The 16,359-nt window shown below is 41.4% G+C and overlaps 1 protein-coding gene across 2 annotated transcripts in view; it reads left to right on the forward strand.

The window, feature by feature from the left end:
• LOC115597187 (stromal membrane-associated protein 1-like) overlaps positions 1–16,359 on the forward strand; it is an 83,543-nt gene that overhangs the window by 19,404 nt on the left and 47,780 nt on the right. For both annotated transcript variants that reach the window (XM_030442939.1, XM_030442938.1), the window contains exons 2-4: positions 511–644; positions 3,707–3,792; positions 10,239–10,314. In XM_030442939.1, the coding sequence (XP_030298799.1) occupies positions 511–644; positions 3,707–3,792; positions 10,239–10,314 (296 nt within the window). The remainder of the gene's footprint in view (positions 1–510; positions 645–3,706; positions 3,793–10,238; positions 10,315–16,359) is intronic.

The following is a 16,359-nucleotide window of genomic DNA, read 5'->3' on the forward strand; positions in this document are numbered from 1 at the left end:
TGAGACAACTTCACCAAAGTAAGTAAAGGTGTTGAATGTTTGCGCTGTTTCTGTTTTATCTCTGCACATTAACTTCCTGAGTTTCTGTTCAATTCCGATACTGTCTGTCTGCACGCAGCTGCGCTTCCCAAAAAATGCCTTGTCAGTCAAACAGCTTGTCCAAACTCTGACTTCTGAGCTGAGTTTCTGTGGATGGGACTCTCTTTATCTGTGTAGCTGTGGTTCTCACACTGACTGCAGAGTTCTGACTGTATTTGCAGAAGAACTGTTCTTCAACTTCGCACTGTGTGGCATCATGAGAGTTACCTTTGAATTTTATTTTTAGGACTGTGTCGGGGTGAAGAGGTTCAGAGAGAATATTTTGATTTTAATTGAAAGAGAATTGAAAGCGGTGAATCTACATTGCCTGATGAAGTACTACTGATAACACAATGGGACCCTTCCATTAAAATTTTAGCCAGTGCAGCTTTGAAGCAGAACTCTCTCTTTTCTCTTCCTTTCTTATTTTAGGTCCTCGATGGGCATCATGGAACCTCGGGGTGTTCATGTGCATCCGCTGTGCCGGCATCCACCGCAACCTGGGTGTCCACATCTCCAGGGTCAAATCTGTCAATCTAGACCAGTGGACACCTGAGCAGATCCAGGTATAAACATACACATGCAGGACCAGACACAAAACCTTTACCACACAAAACCTCTCATACCAGCACATGACTATTGAAGGAAAACGGAACCATAAATAACAATCCACATATGAGGACCGTTCTCACTGCCTCTCAGTACTGTTGCTCAGTTTGCTTTTGTGAGTTTGAACGGTGGGGGAGGGGCACATACAAATTATTATACTGATTGTATCCATTATCTATATCTATGATTCTCTGTCTGGGCCTTCTGCTCCCTCAAAATTCAAATGTTCTCACAGATGCTTCAAACATTATTTAGGTTTTATATTATGCAGCAGAAACCATGAAATAGTCAAGTTGGCTATTAAAATCACTGGAGCAACACTGTGTACGTTCTTTGGAGTTTTCCTTTAGCCCTTTGAACCAAATGAACCCAATTTGTGTCCGAAATCTAGGGGTGGGCAGATCGATCCAAATATCGATAGTTTCGATACCAAGGTGAGTATTGGTATCGGATCGATACTAGCGTAATGAGATCGATATTTTTGTTGTAGTTTCTCCTCTATAAATTGGGGGATGGGGGCACGGGGGCGCACAACTGCTCTGAGGTTGTGAGGTTACCAAAATCATATTTGTGCACATTAAATCTATAAAATCCCAATAACACACCCAACTGGATAATGAAAATCTGTATAATCCAAATTGAACGTATTTTTGGTCCACATTTAGATTCATTAAACTATTTATCACCAACACCCCTATGAGGTAGGCAGGTAGGTAGGTAAACTGTGTGTGTGTGTGTTTGTGTGTGATACACCTGATGACGCAAAAAAGGAAGAAATGTATCTATATACATTGTAAAACAAGGAGAATAAGAGCAAAAACTGTTGTTTATTTTTGCAAATAAAAGTTTGTAATTAATCACTTTATTCTTTCAGTGTATGCGGGTTGGGGTTGGGGGGGCCTGGCTTGTCTTCGACACAGGCAAGGGGGGCTTTAAGGAAAAAAGGTTGGGAACCACTGGTCTAACACACCGTGAAACTGTGTTAGACTCCCTCTCGAGAGATCAAGTTAGCAGACCGCTAATTTACGGAGTTTTATCAACCTCAGAAACGACCGCACGACAACAATACACTGCAGTAAATGGATCCAAATATAAACCGCCACCAAAAAGCCACAAATAATGCTCAGAACAGCACCAAACTTCAGCAACAGTACAAATAGGGTCTCAGCACATAGTCCGGGGCATCTAACCTCCGCTAGCTTAGCTGGATTTCTACTGAAAAGCTGAGAAAATTTACCTCTCTTCTGCAGCAGCTTCCTGTTGATAGGAAGTCCTGACGAGTCGATTACCGAGTGCAGTAGAGTTCCGCAGCTTATGGATGAAAATGTATGATTATGACTTCATGGAAAAGCAATCAAAGTTCATATGTGTCTTACCTGCCAGTTTACAACAGTTATTATCGAGAGCGGACAGGGAAAAGAACGGAATTGAGCATTTCTAACCGCACTCGGTAATCGTCGCGTCTGGACTTCCCGACCCGGAAGCTGATGGAGGAGAGTTGAAATCTGTTTTTAGCTTCACAATAGAAATCCCGCTAAGCTAGCGGAGGTTAGATGCCCCAGACTATGTGCTGAGACCCTATTTGTACTCTTGCAGAAGTTTGGTGCTGTTCTGAGCATTATTTGTGGCTTTTTGGTGGCGGTTTATATTTGGATCCATTTACTGCAGTGTATTGTTGTCGTGCGGTCGTTTCTGAGGTTGATAAAACTCCGTAAATTAGCGGTCCGCTAACTTGATCTCTCGAGAGGGAGTCTAACACAGTTTCACGGTGTGTTAGACCATGGATTAAATTTACACCGGAATATCCCTTTAATTATGTTAAATATTATTTTCTTATCTGGCTAAAATCTTTGTCCTGTGTTTTATTATTGTCATGATCATGATCAGCTAATTAAAGGCAAAAGTACAAAGTCATTCAATGATCAGGAATTTTCAAGTAAAAAGTACCAGTATCGGTATCGGCAATACTGGCCCTGTAATTACTTGGTATAGGACCAATACCAAAATTTGCAGTATCGCCCACCCCTACCGAAATCGCACCCATTGTTGGCCCTTGTCACTCACACTGTATACAGATATTCAACCTATAGAGGCAGGCAAAAAAACCAAAACAATTGGAAAACACCTACAAATTAAAATTGATTCAAAATTGTTTTGTTTTTTTTCCTATAAAGATTTACCTCTTACAGGGAATGCTGATGGAACCCATGTTGGGATAAAGCTATAAACCTGTAAATAGTCGAAACACTTTTGTGTTTGGTTGTTAAGTAAACTGGCACTATGTCTGTTCAAGGTGAAACACACACACACACATGCTTGGACACACACAGCCAGGCTTAGGGAATGTAGAGAACAGTAATTAGTCTGTGTATAGGTGTGTTTTGTGGGTAACTAGCATGTCACATTGATTCAATTATGCACAATAAATCAGGAGAATTGGTGTGTGTGTGTGTGTGTGTGTGTGTGTAACTCACCTGAGCATGCCAGCAATTTATTTAATCATCCAGTCATTAATATATCCAATTGTTTGGTGTGTGTATATGTGCGTGTGTGTATGTGTATGCGTGTACTCTGGTAAAGGCGTGTGTATGTGTGTATCTTCAAGGCAGTGCCTATCCATCAGCTGAGTGCGAGTAGAAAGGCTCTCACTCTGAATGTTAATCACTGTTTTCAATGACTAATTAATTCTGGATGGCTGATTATTCCGACTCCATCTCCTCCACTTCTCCTATCATCACCCCATTTATCACCCTCCTCTTAATTTAGCCTTGACACATACGGCCAGTGTGTCTTTCACTCTGCGTGTTTGTATGTGTGTGGACATGCATGGGAAGGAGTTGGTGGGCGAAATGAGTTGCATGCAAATGTGATGAATGAAAGAACTTTCTGTGTGTGTTCGACACCTACTTAAAGGCTTTTTACAGATTACTTTGCCAGTATTCACTCCACTTTCTTTCTTTCTTTCTTGCTTGCTTCCTTTCTTGCTTCCTTGCTTCCTTCCTTGCTTCCTTCTTTACAGAGTATGGTGGACATGGGCAACAGGAAGGCCAAACAGCTGTATGAAGCCCACCTACCGGAGAGCTTCAGGCGCCCACAGACAGACCAGTATCCTTCTCATGCCTGCTTTTTCTTTGTTATTCAGTCCCAACTTAATTAACATGAAAACTCAGATTTGTCATAATACACAGGTGTTAAGAAACACTTGCATATAAACTGCTGATCTCATACTGCAACTGCATGTCACCATACATTTTGTATAAAACATGTTCCTGCATCACCATATATGTTTCCCTATATTTGCATACAAGCTCACAATGTCACCGTGCATTTGCATAAGAATTACTCAAGTCACCGCAGTCATCACATACAGATGGGTGACATTTAGGAAGAGAAAAACAACATAAATTGTATAACATTCCTTTCATTTGTCACCCATAAGAAGGTGTTTTGTTTCACCGTGAGCCTCGAGAACAGCTTCAGTACAGGCTGTTGGAGTGATGAACAGCAGTCTTCCGAAGATATTTATGTTGACAGCGCTGTCCGATTAGTTGCTCCAAAATCTCCAGGTATTCACTTCAGTTCAGATCTTGATGGTTGTTTAAGCCGTAGCGTATGATTCATATCGTTTTCATTATTATCAAAGTATCGGAATGATCATCAAAGTCATCCTCGTGCCCTGTGGAACATCAGACTGCCATCAGAATCGAAATGTGAGTTTAGGGAAAGTGTAAGGGTCAGGGTTAGAGTGCGAGAGGGCTTTTGTGGTGTTGTTAGGTTTGAGGTCAGGGTCAGGGTTTTGGTAGCAGTCCCTTCCAAAAATGTACTAGTTTGTGGTCAAGAAATATTGTACTTGCTGTATCCAGTATATCAGCATATTACTTAGTTTAACCGACATGAAAGCACTCCTGCATTATTATCATTAAACCTCAGCTTTGTCTGCACATCCCCGATCGTTTCCAGCACCAAATGAGAAGTGACAGAGTTGCTGCATCAACGTCATTCCACACATTCAAACAGGACACCTCTAGCAGTGTCTGTGTATACCACGATGGAACAACACTTTTCCAGTTTGCCCTTTTCCTCGATACAAGACAAGACAGCTGTGTGGTTAACACAGCAGCATATGTTCATATTTCCACCAGCAGACTGAAATAAATAATCTCCCTGTTTGAAATGCTGCTCTAATACCCTATCTTGTATCTGGCAGGCCCATTTGTGCGGGTGGTCATCATTCTTCACTCTTTTGAAGTCCATTAGTCGTTCTGACAGCAGCGCCGCTGGCTGAAAACAGCAGATAACAGACCCAGGATTAGAGGAGCTACCGCCTGTATGTGTGTGGTTTTCTGTGTTCATATTCACACATCACTTTGGCCCTGCTACTTACTGCGCTTATGTATGTAAATGCAAAAATGGAGTTTGACTCCCTCGCCATATTTGCTATATTGTTCTCAACTCCTACGTGAGTGTATGTGTGTGTGTGTGTGTGTGTGTGTGTATTGATGAATATTCTTTTGTGTTTGACTTTTATGGGTTCTTAACACAAAATCTTGAATAATACATTTTTGTATTTGCATTTTTATCTTTATATATTAAACTCTGATAAGAATGCAATTCTGTTTAAAAAAAAAAAAAAAAGAAATCATGCAACAAATGGGAGTAACAACAGTCCTGTTATATCAGCTTATACTGTAGAAATGCAGTTACTTTCAGGTAACATCTGTTTTGTCTTTTACACAGAGACTACTGCTGTACAATCTCCATGTTTACGCTCTTTCATGCACTCTGACAGAGAGCGGTAGTGTTGTGGTTAGAAGCTGTGCAGTGGAGATATCTTTGCTAGAAGTCTGTTGCCGAAAAGGGAGATGATAATTGAATCTTTCTACAACTTGCTGTATCTTGTCTTCACGATCGACTATCTTCTCTGGCATCAAACACGTGTTAAAGAAAACACAAGCAGCGCAAGATTGTTATTATCATCCCGTGGTGTCTCTGTAGCTGCTGTAGCAACTGATGTAAAGCTACATTTTTTTAGAAAGTGCATGTCAAATCAAATCCTATCAAATCAGTTTTTTTCATATAGCCCCAAATCACTTTTACATTAATTGACCCTTGATTGTTCTTTTGTCAGCTACAGGAAAGCCCATGACATAGTTACAGTCACTATGTGAGCAGGCTCAAGAATCTAGTCTTTATAGTGGTCAAGACTCTAGAAGAAAATACATTTCAACACCAAGGACTGTTTGTTGTTTATATAACAGCAAAACGGAGGTACAGTATTGTTGATGTGCTTCTTAACCCCTTGGAAGTCAAGGTTTATGGTGTTTTTCATTGTTCTACAACAAAACGGAAATGCAAGTTGTTGTCCTACTGAGTGTAGAGGAGGCATTTAGGAGTCTCACAGTCAGAGGGAAAAAGCTGCTTTGTAGTCTGGTGGTACGGCAGCGGATACTCCTGTATCTTTTGCCAGAGGGCTGCAGGGTGAACACACTGTGGCTGGGGTGGGTGTTGTCTTTTAAGGCAGGAACACACCAGCCCAACCGTTGGACGTCTGAAGCGTTTGGAGAGACTCGGACGAGGTCGGGAACAAATATGTTTGGTGTGTTCGGCTCTGTCGGAAGCTTTCGGAGCCGCGCGGACGTTGTCGGATCCGACTGAGCATGCGAAGTCTGAGGAGGAGGGCCGTCGGACGTCTGAGCCATTGGATTCTCTGATTGGTTGTGTGCCAGCTGAATGGCCGTTCTGATTGGCGGTGTGCTGGCGAATCAGCGCGGCGTGTGGGAGGGACGGAATACTGTGTGCGCATTGTTTTTCTATGCACTCCGTTCCGTCATTCCCCGTTTTCATGTTTTGCAGTAGTGGCACCAGACTAGTTGTTATGTCCGTTCAGGACGAATTAATTTGTGTAAGTTTGGTAATGCCTTGCTGCATGTTTAGTATGCAGCTGTTTTTTATCGGAAATAGTTAAGTTTCGTTTTGATCAAAAGTAAAGAGAGTTGCGTGCATAAGGTTCTCGTTTACAACTCACAACACAAGCGCCACCCGCTTATTGCATCTCGCGCAAGCGCAGAACGTACACGCTACTGTGGCGTAGGCAGCACGTCGAAGCGGTGTGTTCAATGCACCTTTTCTGCCGAATGGGTCAGACAAGAGGCAACGGAGTAGTCGGAGAGTGGTCGGATAAGGCAGTTGGACGTCTGGGCGGTGTGTGGGGGCCTTTAGTATCCTATGAGCTCTGTGCAGACACGTCTCTCCAGTAATAACTGTTGGTTGGTAGATGGGTAGCAGTGATGGTCTGGGTAGTATCCTGGTCCGTGAACACCGCATGCCAGTTTGTGATGTTTACAATTAAGATGATTTCTGTTGCTCGTCTGTAAAAGTTGAGAAGGACCTGGCATATGAATTTGTTTTCACATGTTTTTTTTTAAAAAGTACAGTAGCTTCTGATCTTTCTTTATCAGGGTGGAGATGTGAGTTGACAATGACAGGTTCTCTGTGATGTGGTTGCAAGGAACATCAAACTGCTGACCTGCTTCACCTCAGCACCACTGATGTAGACAGGAGTGTGTCTTTATCTCCTTGATGTTGATAGTGCGATAGGTTGCTAACTGTGCACCACTCTGCACAACTGATGTCGGTGTCATCCAAAGATAGACAACAGACTCACAACTCAACAGTGTGAGCAGGAGGGGTTTACCACACAACCCTGGGGGGGGTGGCTCTGTTGTTGACCACTGGATTGTAGGTGTGACTGCCAGTCTCATCTCTCTCAGGTGTTTTTTGCGATTGGATAGTGCATAATTGGATATTGGATTGAGTGTGGTACCCAAGCAACGAGCGTTAGTTTGCCAATCAGTCTCATGCTGAGCTGAAATCAAGCAGAATTCTTATTTTCAAGGTGTGAAGACTGAGTGGAGGGCAGTGGAGATGGCAACCTCTCTGAATCTGCTGGTTCAGGTATACAATTATATTCAAAGTATTCAGATCTTATAAATCCAACAATGAAACCCTCAGTCAGTAATTTGGCCAATTCCACTCTCCTGTCTCAGTTTAGCTCTAAGGAGCCATAGAGATTTAATGATAACAGATGAGAAGTACATGCATGTGATAGCTACTCTGGGCTCAATACGCAACCTTAGCCAACACAACAAATGACACCTTGGTCTAGCCACGCACACGCACACGCATACGCATACACACACACACCCACAGGACACACACACGCGCGCAGTTTAAGTGACAAACAGTTTCACTTGTCGCAGGATATCAATGATGACCAGCTTGGACACAATAAATCAGAGCTGACTTTGCATAGTTGCAAGGTGGGAGAAGCTATTTCAGATGTTTGTCCCTCCCAGGTTTAATAGTCCCATTCATATTTCCCATAGACAACAGGAGGTGACACACAATGGGAGTTGTGCTGCTAATGAAACCTGTCTGCAGCTTGAATTCATAAACTTTTAAGTTCTGAGTGGATTAAATTGTTGGTATATTCAGCAACTACGGCCCCATTTTTGTTCCTCAACTATAATGACAAAGAATTTTTCGCTCCTCTGGCTGGCCTCTCATCATATTGTTCTGTTTTCACCTGTTCACCATGACAAAAGATTACTTCTCAGAAACAAAGTTGAAATAACTCAAACCGGTGCTCATAAGATAGACCTATAGGATCATTACAACATCCAAAACAATCAGAAATGTTGTCTTTTAAAGAATGTCTTAGTAAACTCTTAGCCATGCAAAGCATCTTATCAGTAATGGTCCTTTTAATCACTGACATCCATAAATGTGAGTGAGGGTTACTGAAAAGGATATGATGCAGTTTAACTCTTGCATTGATACACCCTCTTGCATTGTAGAAAGTTGTCTTTTAGTATCCTTTGTCCCATCATATATCACCATCATTCCTGTTGTTAACCAGGACAATCTTGTATACGATGAAATAAATATGAAAGCACTTCAACTGTAGGACATCCATCTCATCAGAGCCAGACAGCAGTGACTGGACAGGATATAATTCATGCTAAAGGTTGGCGGTGGGCCCATATGTCAGCCTCTCTGGTCCATTTACTGTGTTTTGTAGGTGCTTCATCGTTGCACCATCTGACTTCATCCTTCCCCTTTGTGGTTGTATGTACATAACCACCATGTCACTTGACAAACTTTGATCCACGATACTCTTTTAGTGCTGTGCTCAGTCTGCTCTGATGGTCTAGTCAACAGTGATAAATCAGCGCTGTGTTTGAGATCTCGTAGCTCGACTCATGCGTGTGGTCATCATTTTTCAATCTTTTGAAGTCTATTACTTGATCCGACACAAGTGTCACTGCTGAAATAGGGAGATAAGAGAGTTGGAATTAGTGCAGATGTATTGCCTGGGTGTACTGGAGGGGTGTTAGGACTGTTTCAGTTTGAGTATGTTTGTGAGGTCGAGAGTGCTTTTTTTAAAATAGAATTATCTGCCAAAAGTTTACTGATCCATCACTTGGATATATCAACAATAGAAGTAATGTCATTTATACCATTAGGCATGGAGATACAACCCATGGATCTATCAGGGGTGGTTTCTGAATTATACCATTCTTTTATGTACTTTTACACATTTTTATCAAAGGTTCTCAAAAGTTGTGCATTATTTCTGGGATTGTGAATGTGTTGACAACAGTGTACAGACAGCTGTAATCATTCCGCAAATGTTGTGGGTATATATACAATATGTGTCTGGACCTCAAATTCATAGACCAGTGTGTTAAATACTTCAATTTGGGCAAGATATGTAATTGTGCATGTGTGATACATATTATTGCATACTATTGTTTTTCAGAACATTGAATTGTATGTTATATTTCAAGTCATTTGGGATTTGCTTTAAATGTCCCATATTATAGAAAGTGTGGAAACACACTGGGTGGTGCCTGCTCAGGCCTGTGAGAGCTGACCAATCAGAGCAGACTGGGCGTTTCCCGAGGGGGGCCTTAAAAAGAGAGGCACTAAAACAGAGCGTTAAGACAGAGGTGGTGCTGCAATGGACAGTATGAGAAAATGTTTTTTTAAACATAAAGGCATTTAAACATTTTCTCAAAAATCATAGAATGAACCTGAAAATAAGCATAATATGTGGGTAATATTAAACCCACTTTAAGACTAATTGAGTTTAGCAGTAGTTGTACAGTACAGGGAGTGTAAAGTTTCTCTTCGTCTAAACTTTTAGGGAAAGATCATGGTTTGGGTTGGGACATATTTTTTTCTCAGTGCACTGTGATCTGTAATCTTGTTTTACTTTGAAGAACAGTCATAACATCTCATACTCCATCTGTATTTCTAACCTCATCCAAAAGTTCAAACTGACAACCTCTTAATCACTTTGTTTTGCTATTGCCAGCTGTATCTAACACTAAAATCAGGAAAGCAATGTTTGTGCACAATGTTTTCTTTCAGCATTCATGTGAACTACAGCATTTTGATCATTTCAGCATACTGTATGTACTGTATGTGTGTATAATGGATATTTGGATATTTTTGTGCAGTATTTGAGTCCTTAATCCAACCTTCAGAGCGGTGGAAGTGTTCATCAGGGACAAGTACGAGAGGAAAAAGTACTATGACATGGAGGCCGTGGCTACAGCTCCAGTGAGTATCAGTGTCACTTCTTGTTTTTACATTTTGAGTTTTGGCCCGTCAGTCCACGTCATTGTCAGAACTGTGAACAGAGCTGCCATGGTTGGAGGCCATTTCATGAACATGTTCATCATTTGCGGTTTGTTGCAGATGTTTGATGTAAGGCTGTTTGATGCCAGTATCTGCTACAGACATAAACCAACTGAAATGCAAACTGACAGCTTTTCTATCCCTTTAGCTTACTTATGGTTTCCTTTTTTGTTGAAAGGCTACCAAGTGCTTACCATTGGAAAAACAGTAGCAAGTACCTGCATACACAAGCTTTTATTTTAGGAGACTTCATTATGAATGATCAGAAGCTACATCAAAGGTTGTGTGCATTGTTTTGGCTGCTGTTGTGTTAAAATTTGAAATGTGCTACTTATCATATTTGGCATCATTTCCTTTCACAAGACATTTGAATGAGTTCCAGCGCTGACTTGCCGTGCCAAGACCTCATGGTTGGCATCCAGTTTCACTCATCAGGCCTGTAAAGTTTGTATTTTTACAGTCCCTGACCTTCTCTGTGCTTGAATCTATCACATCAGTAATGCTTTCTAAGCTGAAATGTGTGGAAAGGCATCAAAATCCCTTCCGACCCTGATTTTAGCCTAAACAACAGTCTTACGGAATCTAATACTGAAGAGCTGGCGCACACAGCAAGAGAATAACCTTTCAAAAATACTTTTATCTTCTGATACAGGTCTTTATCAGTAAGTCGAGATGGCTGTGTATGTGTGTGTCAGTGTCAAGACTGAACCTCCTCTTGTGCGGATGATTGGAGAGAAAGGATGTGATAGTGTAGGTGTGTATGTGCGTGGGGGCACATCTCCTTGTCTTGTTTCCAGTGAGATTAACTGTGTGAGGTGTGTGTTTTTGAGAGGTTCAGCGAGTGGGATGGTTCTATACTACGATATATACAAGGTAGTGCGTACACTCACCAAAATGTGTGTGTGTGCGCTCATGTTCATGGTTGTTTCAAAAATGGACCATTAACACTCCCGAGCAATTTTACTGATTGGTCCTGGCTGAACTCTATGTGAGGTAGAGCTGAACAATTAAATGGGCTGCAATTGAAAGTGCAGCATGTTTCACCAGCTGATCCTAAGTTTGAGTCAATTCAACAACACTAATTGCCAGATTGTTGCTGGTTAGTTTCACATTAAACTCCCCATTTTGATAAGTTACAAAGTCAAGACTTCTTTGTAGTGTATCGAGACTTAAATTGAGATTTCAAGAGTTAATCATTGAGCCCTAAAGAGAGGTATACAAGTTTTACAAAACACAAACACTTGCACTTAGACCAATTGCTGAACAATCCATTAAGAGCAATCCAATGTCAGAGCCTGTTTTACATTTCTACAAGGACATTTCTATCCTTACCGCCACCCACTCAACTCAAGCCAGCGAGGCTACAAATTGAAAGGAAGGTGCACAAAAACACAAAACACTGAACAGCTTTAAAAAAAAAAAAATGTGAAAAATGGAAATGAAAACACTCAAATATAAACACCAAATGCGTTACATTAATGCAAAATGTCTTGTTCACAGCAGTCTCCCTCTCGCACATATTTACTTCATCTCTCTGTTTCTTCCACTCATTGTCCCCCTTCAGTTTCCCACATTCTCTCCTTCGTTCTCTCTCTCTCTCTCTCTCTCTGTCTTTGTCTTTTTCTTTTTTTTCCTCTCGCCTCCTGCCTCTCCCTGTTTTCTCTGGCTTTCTCTGAAGCGTTGCCAGCAGCCAGACTGTGATCTAGGATCTGTTTCTGCCACCCACACAGACGGCTCGGCTTTTATATGCAAATTAATTATTAAAAACAACTCATTATCACTTTAAGCAGTTTCGTGCAGATGGAGAACGAAGAGGAGAGGGCGGGCTACAGTAACCCTGAGCTATAGTTTGTGCGTGTGTGTATGTATTGGAATGAGGGTGAGAAATGTGTTGGCTTGGCTTTTCACGTTGTGTACCTCTTCACTGTGGTTACATCATACTGTACTGCACTTGTTTAACCAACATGTTTGGATGACATTGGCAACTGCATACTGGATATGGTCAGAGTTAATACTGTAACGTGATACAGTTAGATGATATTGTATTAAATGGATGAAGAGTTCCTTATAGAAATGATCATTCCTATTCTGGTTGTCGGATAAAAATGCATTTAGCACTGAGGAGACATTTTGATTTCATTCCATACGTTTCACCACTGCCGTTATTGTGTTCTAGTTTAGAGCTGGTAACAAGCAATCGAAGATGGCACATGCTACAATTTTCTAATCTAATTAATCTAATCTAATTTTGGTTTTACGAAGTCCTGTATTGAGATTATTAGTAGATAGTTGCTTATCATTAGTCGTTGTTATTATTAGTTGGTAGGAAAATATGAGTCACCTTGACAACCATAACGTTAAATTCATGCATCTGCTATGCTGAAAGTCACAATGGACAGGAAGATATGGTTCAAGGGGAAACATTTGACAGTGATGTGTACGTTTGTATCCTCAAACTAAATATATGGCTTTATTGATGTACACATGGACTGCAAGTTGCAATGCATATAAGACAGTGTTGTTTTGTATTGGACACTTTCGGTACATTGTTCGCAGTGGGGTACGCGAGTGCATCCACGCCATTGTCATTGCCCCTGCAGCATGAGACCGTTGTTCTGCCATGAGTGAATTAGTGGGTGTGTGTGCGTCTTATAACAGTATGTGGACCACGCACTACTTCAGTGTTAGTGGAGTCAACAAGACATCAGAGTTCATCTCGCAACCCCCTCTTTGATGAGCCCAGTGATTGCCCTAAAAATGTCACAAGACTGCAGCACAGTCACCCTGGAGGAAGACTTTGCTGACTTTCAACCTTATTTGCCTGTGTTAGTCATAGAGCCATCCTGTCTGCTGTGTCCACAGAGTTCTGCGAGTTCCTGCAGCCAGCTGTGGCAGCCTACTTAACTTTTTCCTTCCACTAACTTATTTTATTCTGATGTCAGTGGACGGCAGAAGAGCTACATGGTTTGGCTAAGGTCACTTTAGATTATTGTTGAACAGTAGCACATTGATTTCTCAGGCAGCTTTAACGGCACTGAGTTTTTAACACATTTTACTTTTACACATTTGATGCTGTAATTTTTAACATTACTATTTTCACTGTGTTTCAATTCAAGGTAAGCTTTCATTTTCAGCATTATGGCCTGATCACACCAGCAAGTAAAGCGTAATCATTATTTTGGTGCAGGCTTGAATGTGGATCAGTCATGAATGGTTCCCGGGTGATACAACTTTGGCGATCCTTTCAGTTGATGCTTCAACAGCTATAGGATGGGATGGCCATGAAATTTGGCACACACAATGATGGTCCCCCTCAGGATGAATTGTAATCACTTTTGTGACTACCTGACTTTTCATCTTGTGCCATCGTTTAGTCAAAATTGTCTGGTATTTACATTAATGACTCTCCCATCAGCCCTTACTGGTTTTTGTGAAGTGCTAGCTATCTGACATGCTGAACTAAAACGTAAAATATTTTGCTTGCTAAATGCCAAGATACAGACATTAGTATTAAGCGCATATCACTGTTGTGCCTGATAACAGCGTCACGGAGCTGCTAGCATGGCTGAAGACTCTTTTGTTTAAATCTAGAAATGTTCAGTGCAGATTCACTTTGTGGGCAAATCTGCTGATGGAGGTTATTCCAGTAACATGATTTGGTACTCCTCATGATACTGTCTGATTTAATACATAAAGCGTTCTATTTTCTAGTCTATATGTAAAACACAAATATGCAAACAAAGAAAAACAGGGCTTGCAACTTAGTATGGTGCTTATAGAATAGATTGGGTCCAGTGTATATGTTTCCTGCTGATCCTTTTTGTCTGTAAATTTTATCCAGTTCCATAAAAGGTTGTCTATCATGGATGCATTTAAGATTGAAAGCATATAGTATGTGATACCGACAGTGACCAGGTCGAAATATATAGCTCAAGGTCGTTCAGTTGACCATCACTCGATGTTCTTTTAGAGCACTTTGGAGCTACGTTGCAGCTTAAACATCAAAAGTCACCTCTCCGTCTCCATAACTCTTGTTTTATTAGTCTCTGTGTGGCTGTTCCACTTTCCTCAGCGAGTGTCCTCTGTAAGAGTACAAATGAAGCTGTTAAAGGTCTGCCCAGTGGACAAATTTCAGTTAAGATGTTAACCATCTTTCTGTCTCACTATCAGTAGTCTCCACAGCAGATAGCCAGACACTTCTATCTCCAAATCCTAATATCTGTTCAACCTCTGTTCACCCTCTTTCACCCAGCTCGCACCTCTCCTCTTGTTATCTATCCACTCTTTATCATTCTGCGCCCCCTCCTCTGTATTCCCTTTCACTCCTCCCTCTTACCCTCCAGTCTCTTTCCTCTTTATCTTCATCATCGGCCCATCTACGCCTGTTTAGTGCTGTGTCGACATCTCCGGCAGCATCAAAGTCGGAAGAGAGAGGAAGTTTTGAGAGTAAAAAAAAAACCTGAAAGACATCGACTATATAAGTAGGGGATGGAAAATGCTCTAAATTCACATCTCTGCTGCGCTCCTTTCACCACCACAGGCAACAAGAGCAAGCAGTCGTTTGATGCCTTAACAGTTAAGGAGGGAGAGAGGAGGGAAATGGAGAAAGATGAAAAATGGAGAAAACATTCTTCTGTTCTGCCCTCAGTAAGACACTGTCTGTGTTAGTTTCCACCCTGAGGTGGTTTAGAGAGCGGAGGAGGAGGGGAGGAAGACGGTCAGGAGGAAAAGTAGGTGGGATGATGGTAATGATGTCACCTCTGTCTGCCAATTCATTCCTCTCCGGCTGGTTTTATTAGTAACTTAGATGCTAACGGGTCTCTCATACAGTCCAGTCACAGATCTGCATTCCCGTAGCCTCATTCCTGCCTCTTACAAAAACAGACGCACAAGTGTGTGCGTGCAATAGCATAGCACACTCTACTGATAGGACAATCCAACACATTCATTAGTAAACCTCCACCACAGCTTACAGCCCAACTTCCTGGTTCCACTTTGACCTACCCTTCTTACTGTAGTTGTGAACACTCACTTCTTTGCCTGTGCAATAATTGATTTCAGCAACAGTAGCAGTGCATGCACTTTGAGTCTCACCTGATGACAATGGTCGTTGTCTGTTCGTTTATAACCTGATTCGTTGTCTCAAAGTATATTTGTTGTGTAGCAATGTGGCTCTGAGAGGATCTGTGCCACTTAAAAAATCCTATGTGATGTAAAAAGAACTGTTGTCCACCTGCTGACTGCATAACTTCCAAATGGATTCACGGGCTTGAACATGACTCTGTGGGAAGGTTGGTCACGAGCCAAATGACGGTTGATTAACTGTTCATGCCAGTTGGCTCTTAGAGGATGTGGCAATGGCTTCTAGCAAAAGGCTCATTACTTGTAGATGTACTTCTGTAACGTGACCAAACTTTCTAAAAAGACAGACAGACAGACGGACAGATGGACGGATAAATAGCATTTTGCCACCTCCACTTTAATAACTAAAAAGCCATTTATTATGCACTCTTTTGGGAAGCATCATTAAACTCATTGAATGCATAGATCTTTTTATTTGTTCTATGTCCTTCGGTTTTGCCATCAGTTCATTAGTGTGCGCAAACTTATCTGTTCATTGGTTCATGAAGCTGTGTCCACCTTAGAGCAACTGCCAATTTCTATCTGTGTGGCTGAACATTGCCATGAGTCGACCTCCATTTGTGAGGTTGTGTGCATGTCAATGTATGAGCACCTGGAAACCTAAGCGTACCTGAGCACAGCTGTTGTATAAGTATAATTATTAAGTATAATTCAAACTATTTTTTATACTATTATTTATATTTGTATATAAATATATAAATTAATCAATCTGTTCAGCTGTCGTGTGGAGAGGCTGTAAGTAAAGGCAAGGCAGAAATCTTTAGGGAAGTCGCTGAAGCTATGGTGCGTGCAGGAAGGCAGCAAACAGCCAGATGGCAAAGAATA

The sequence above is a fragment of the Sparus aurata genome, chromosome 15, assembly GCF_900880675.1.
Source record: "Sparus aurata chromosome 15, fSpaAur1.1, whole genome shotgun sequence".
Classification (NCBI taxonomy): Eukaryota; Metazoa; Chordata; class Actinopteri; order Spariformes; family Sparidae; genus Sparus; species Sparus aurata.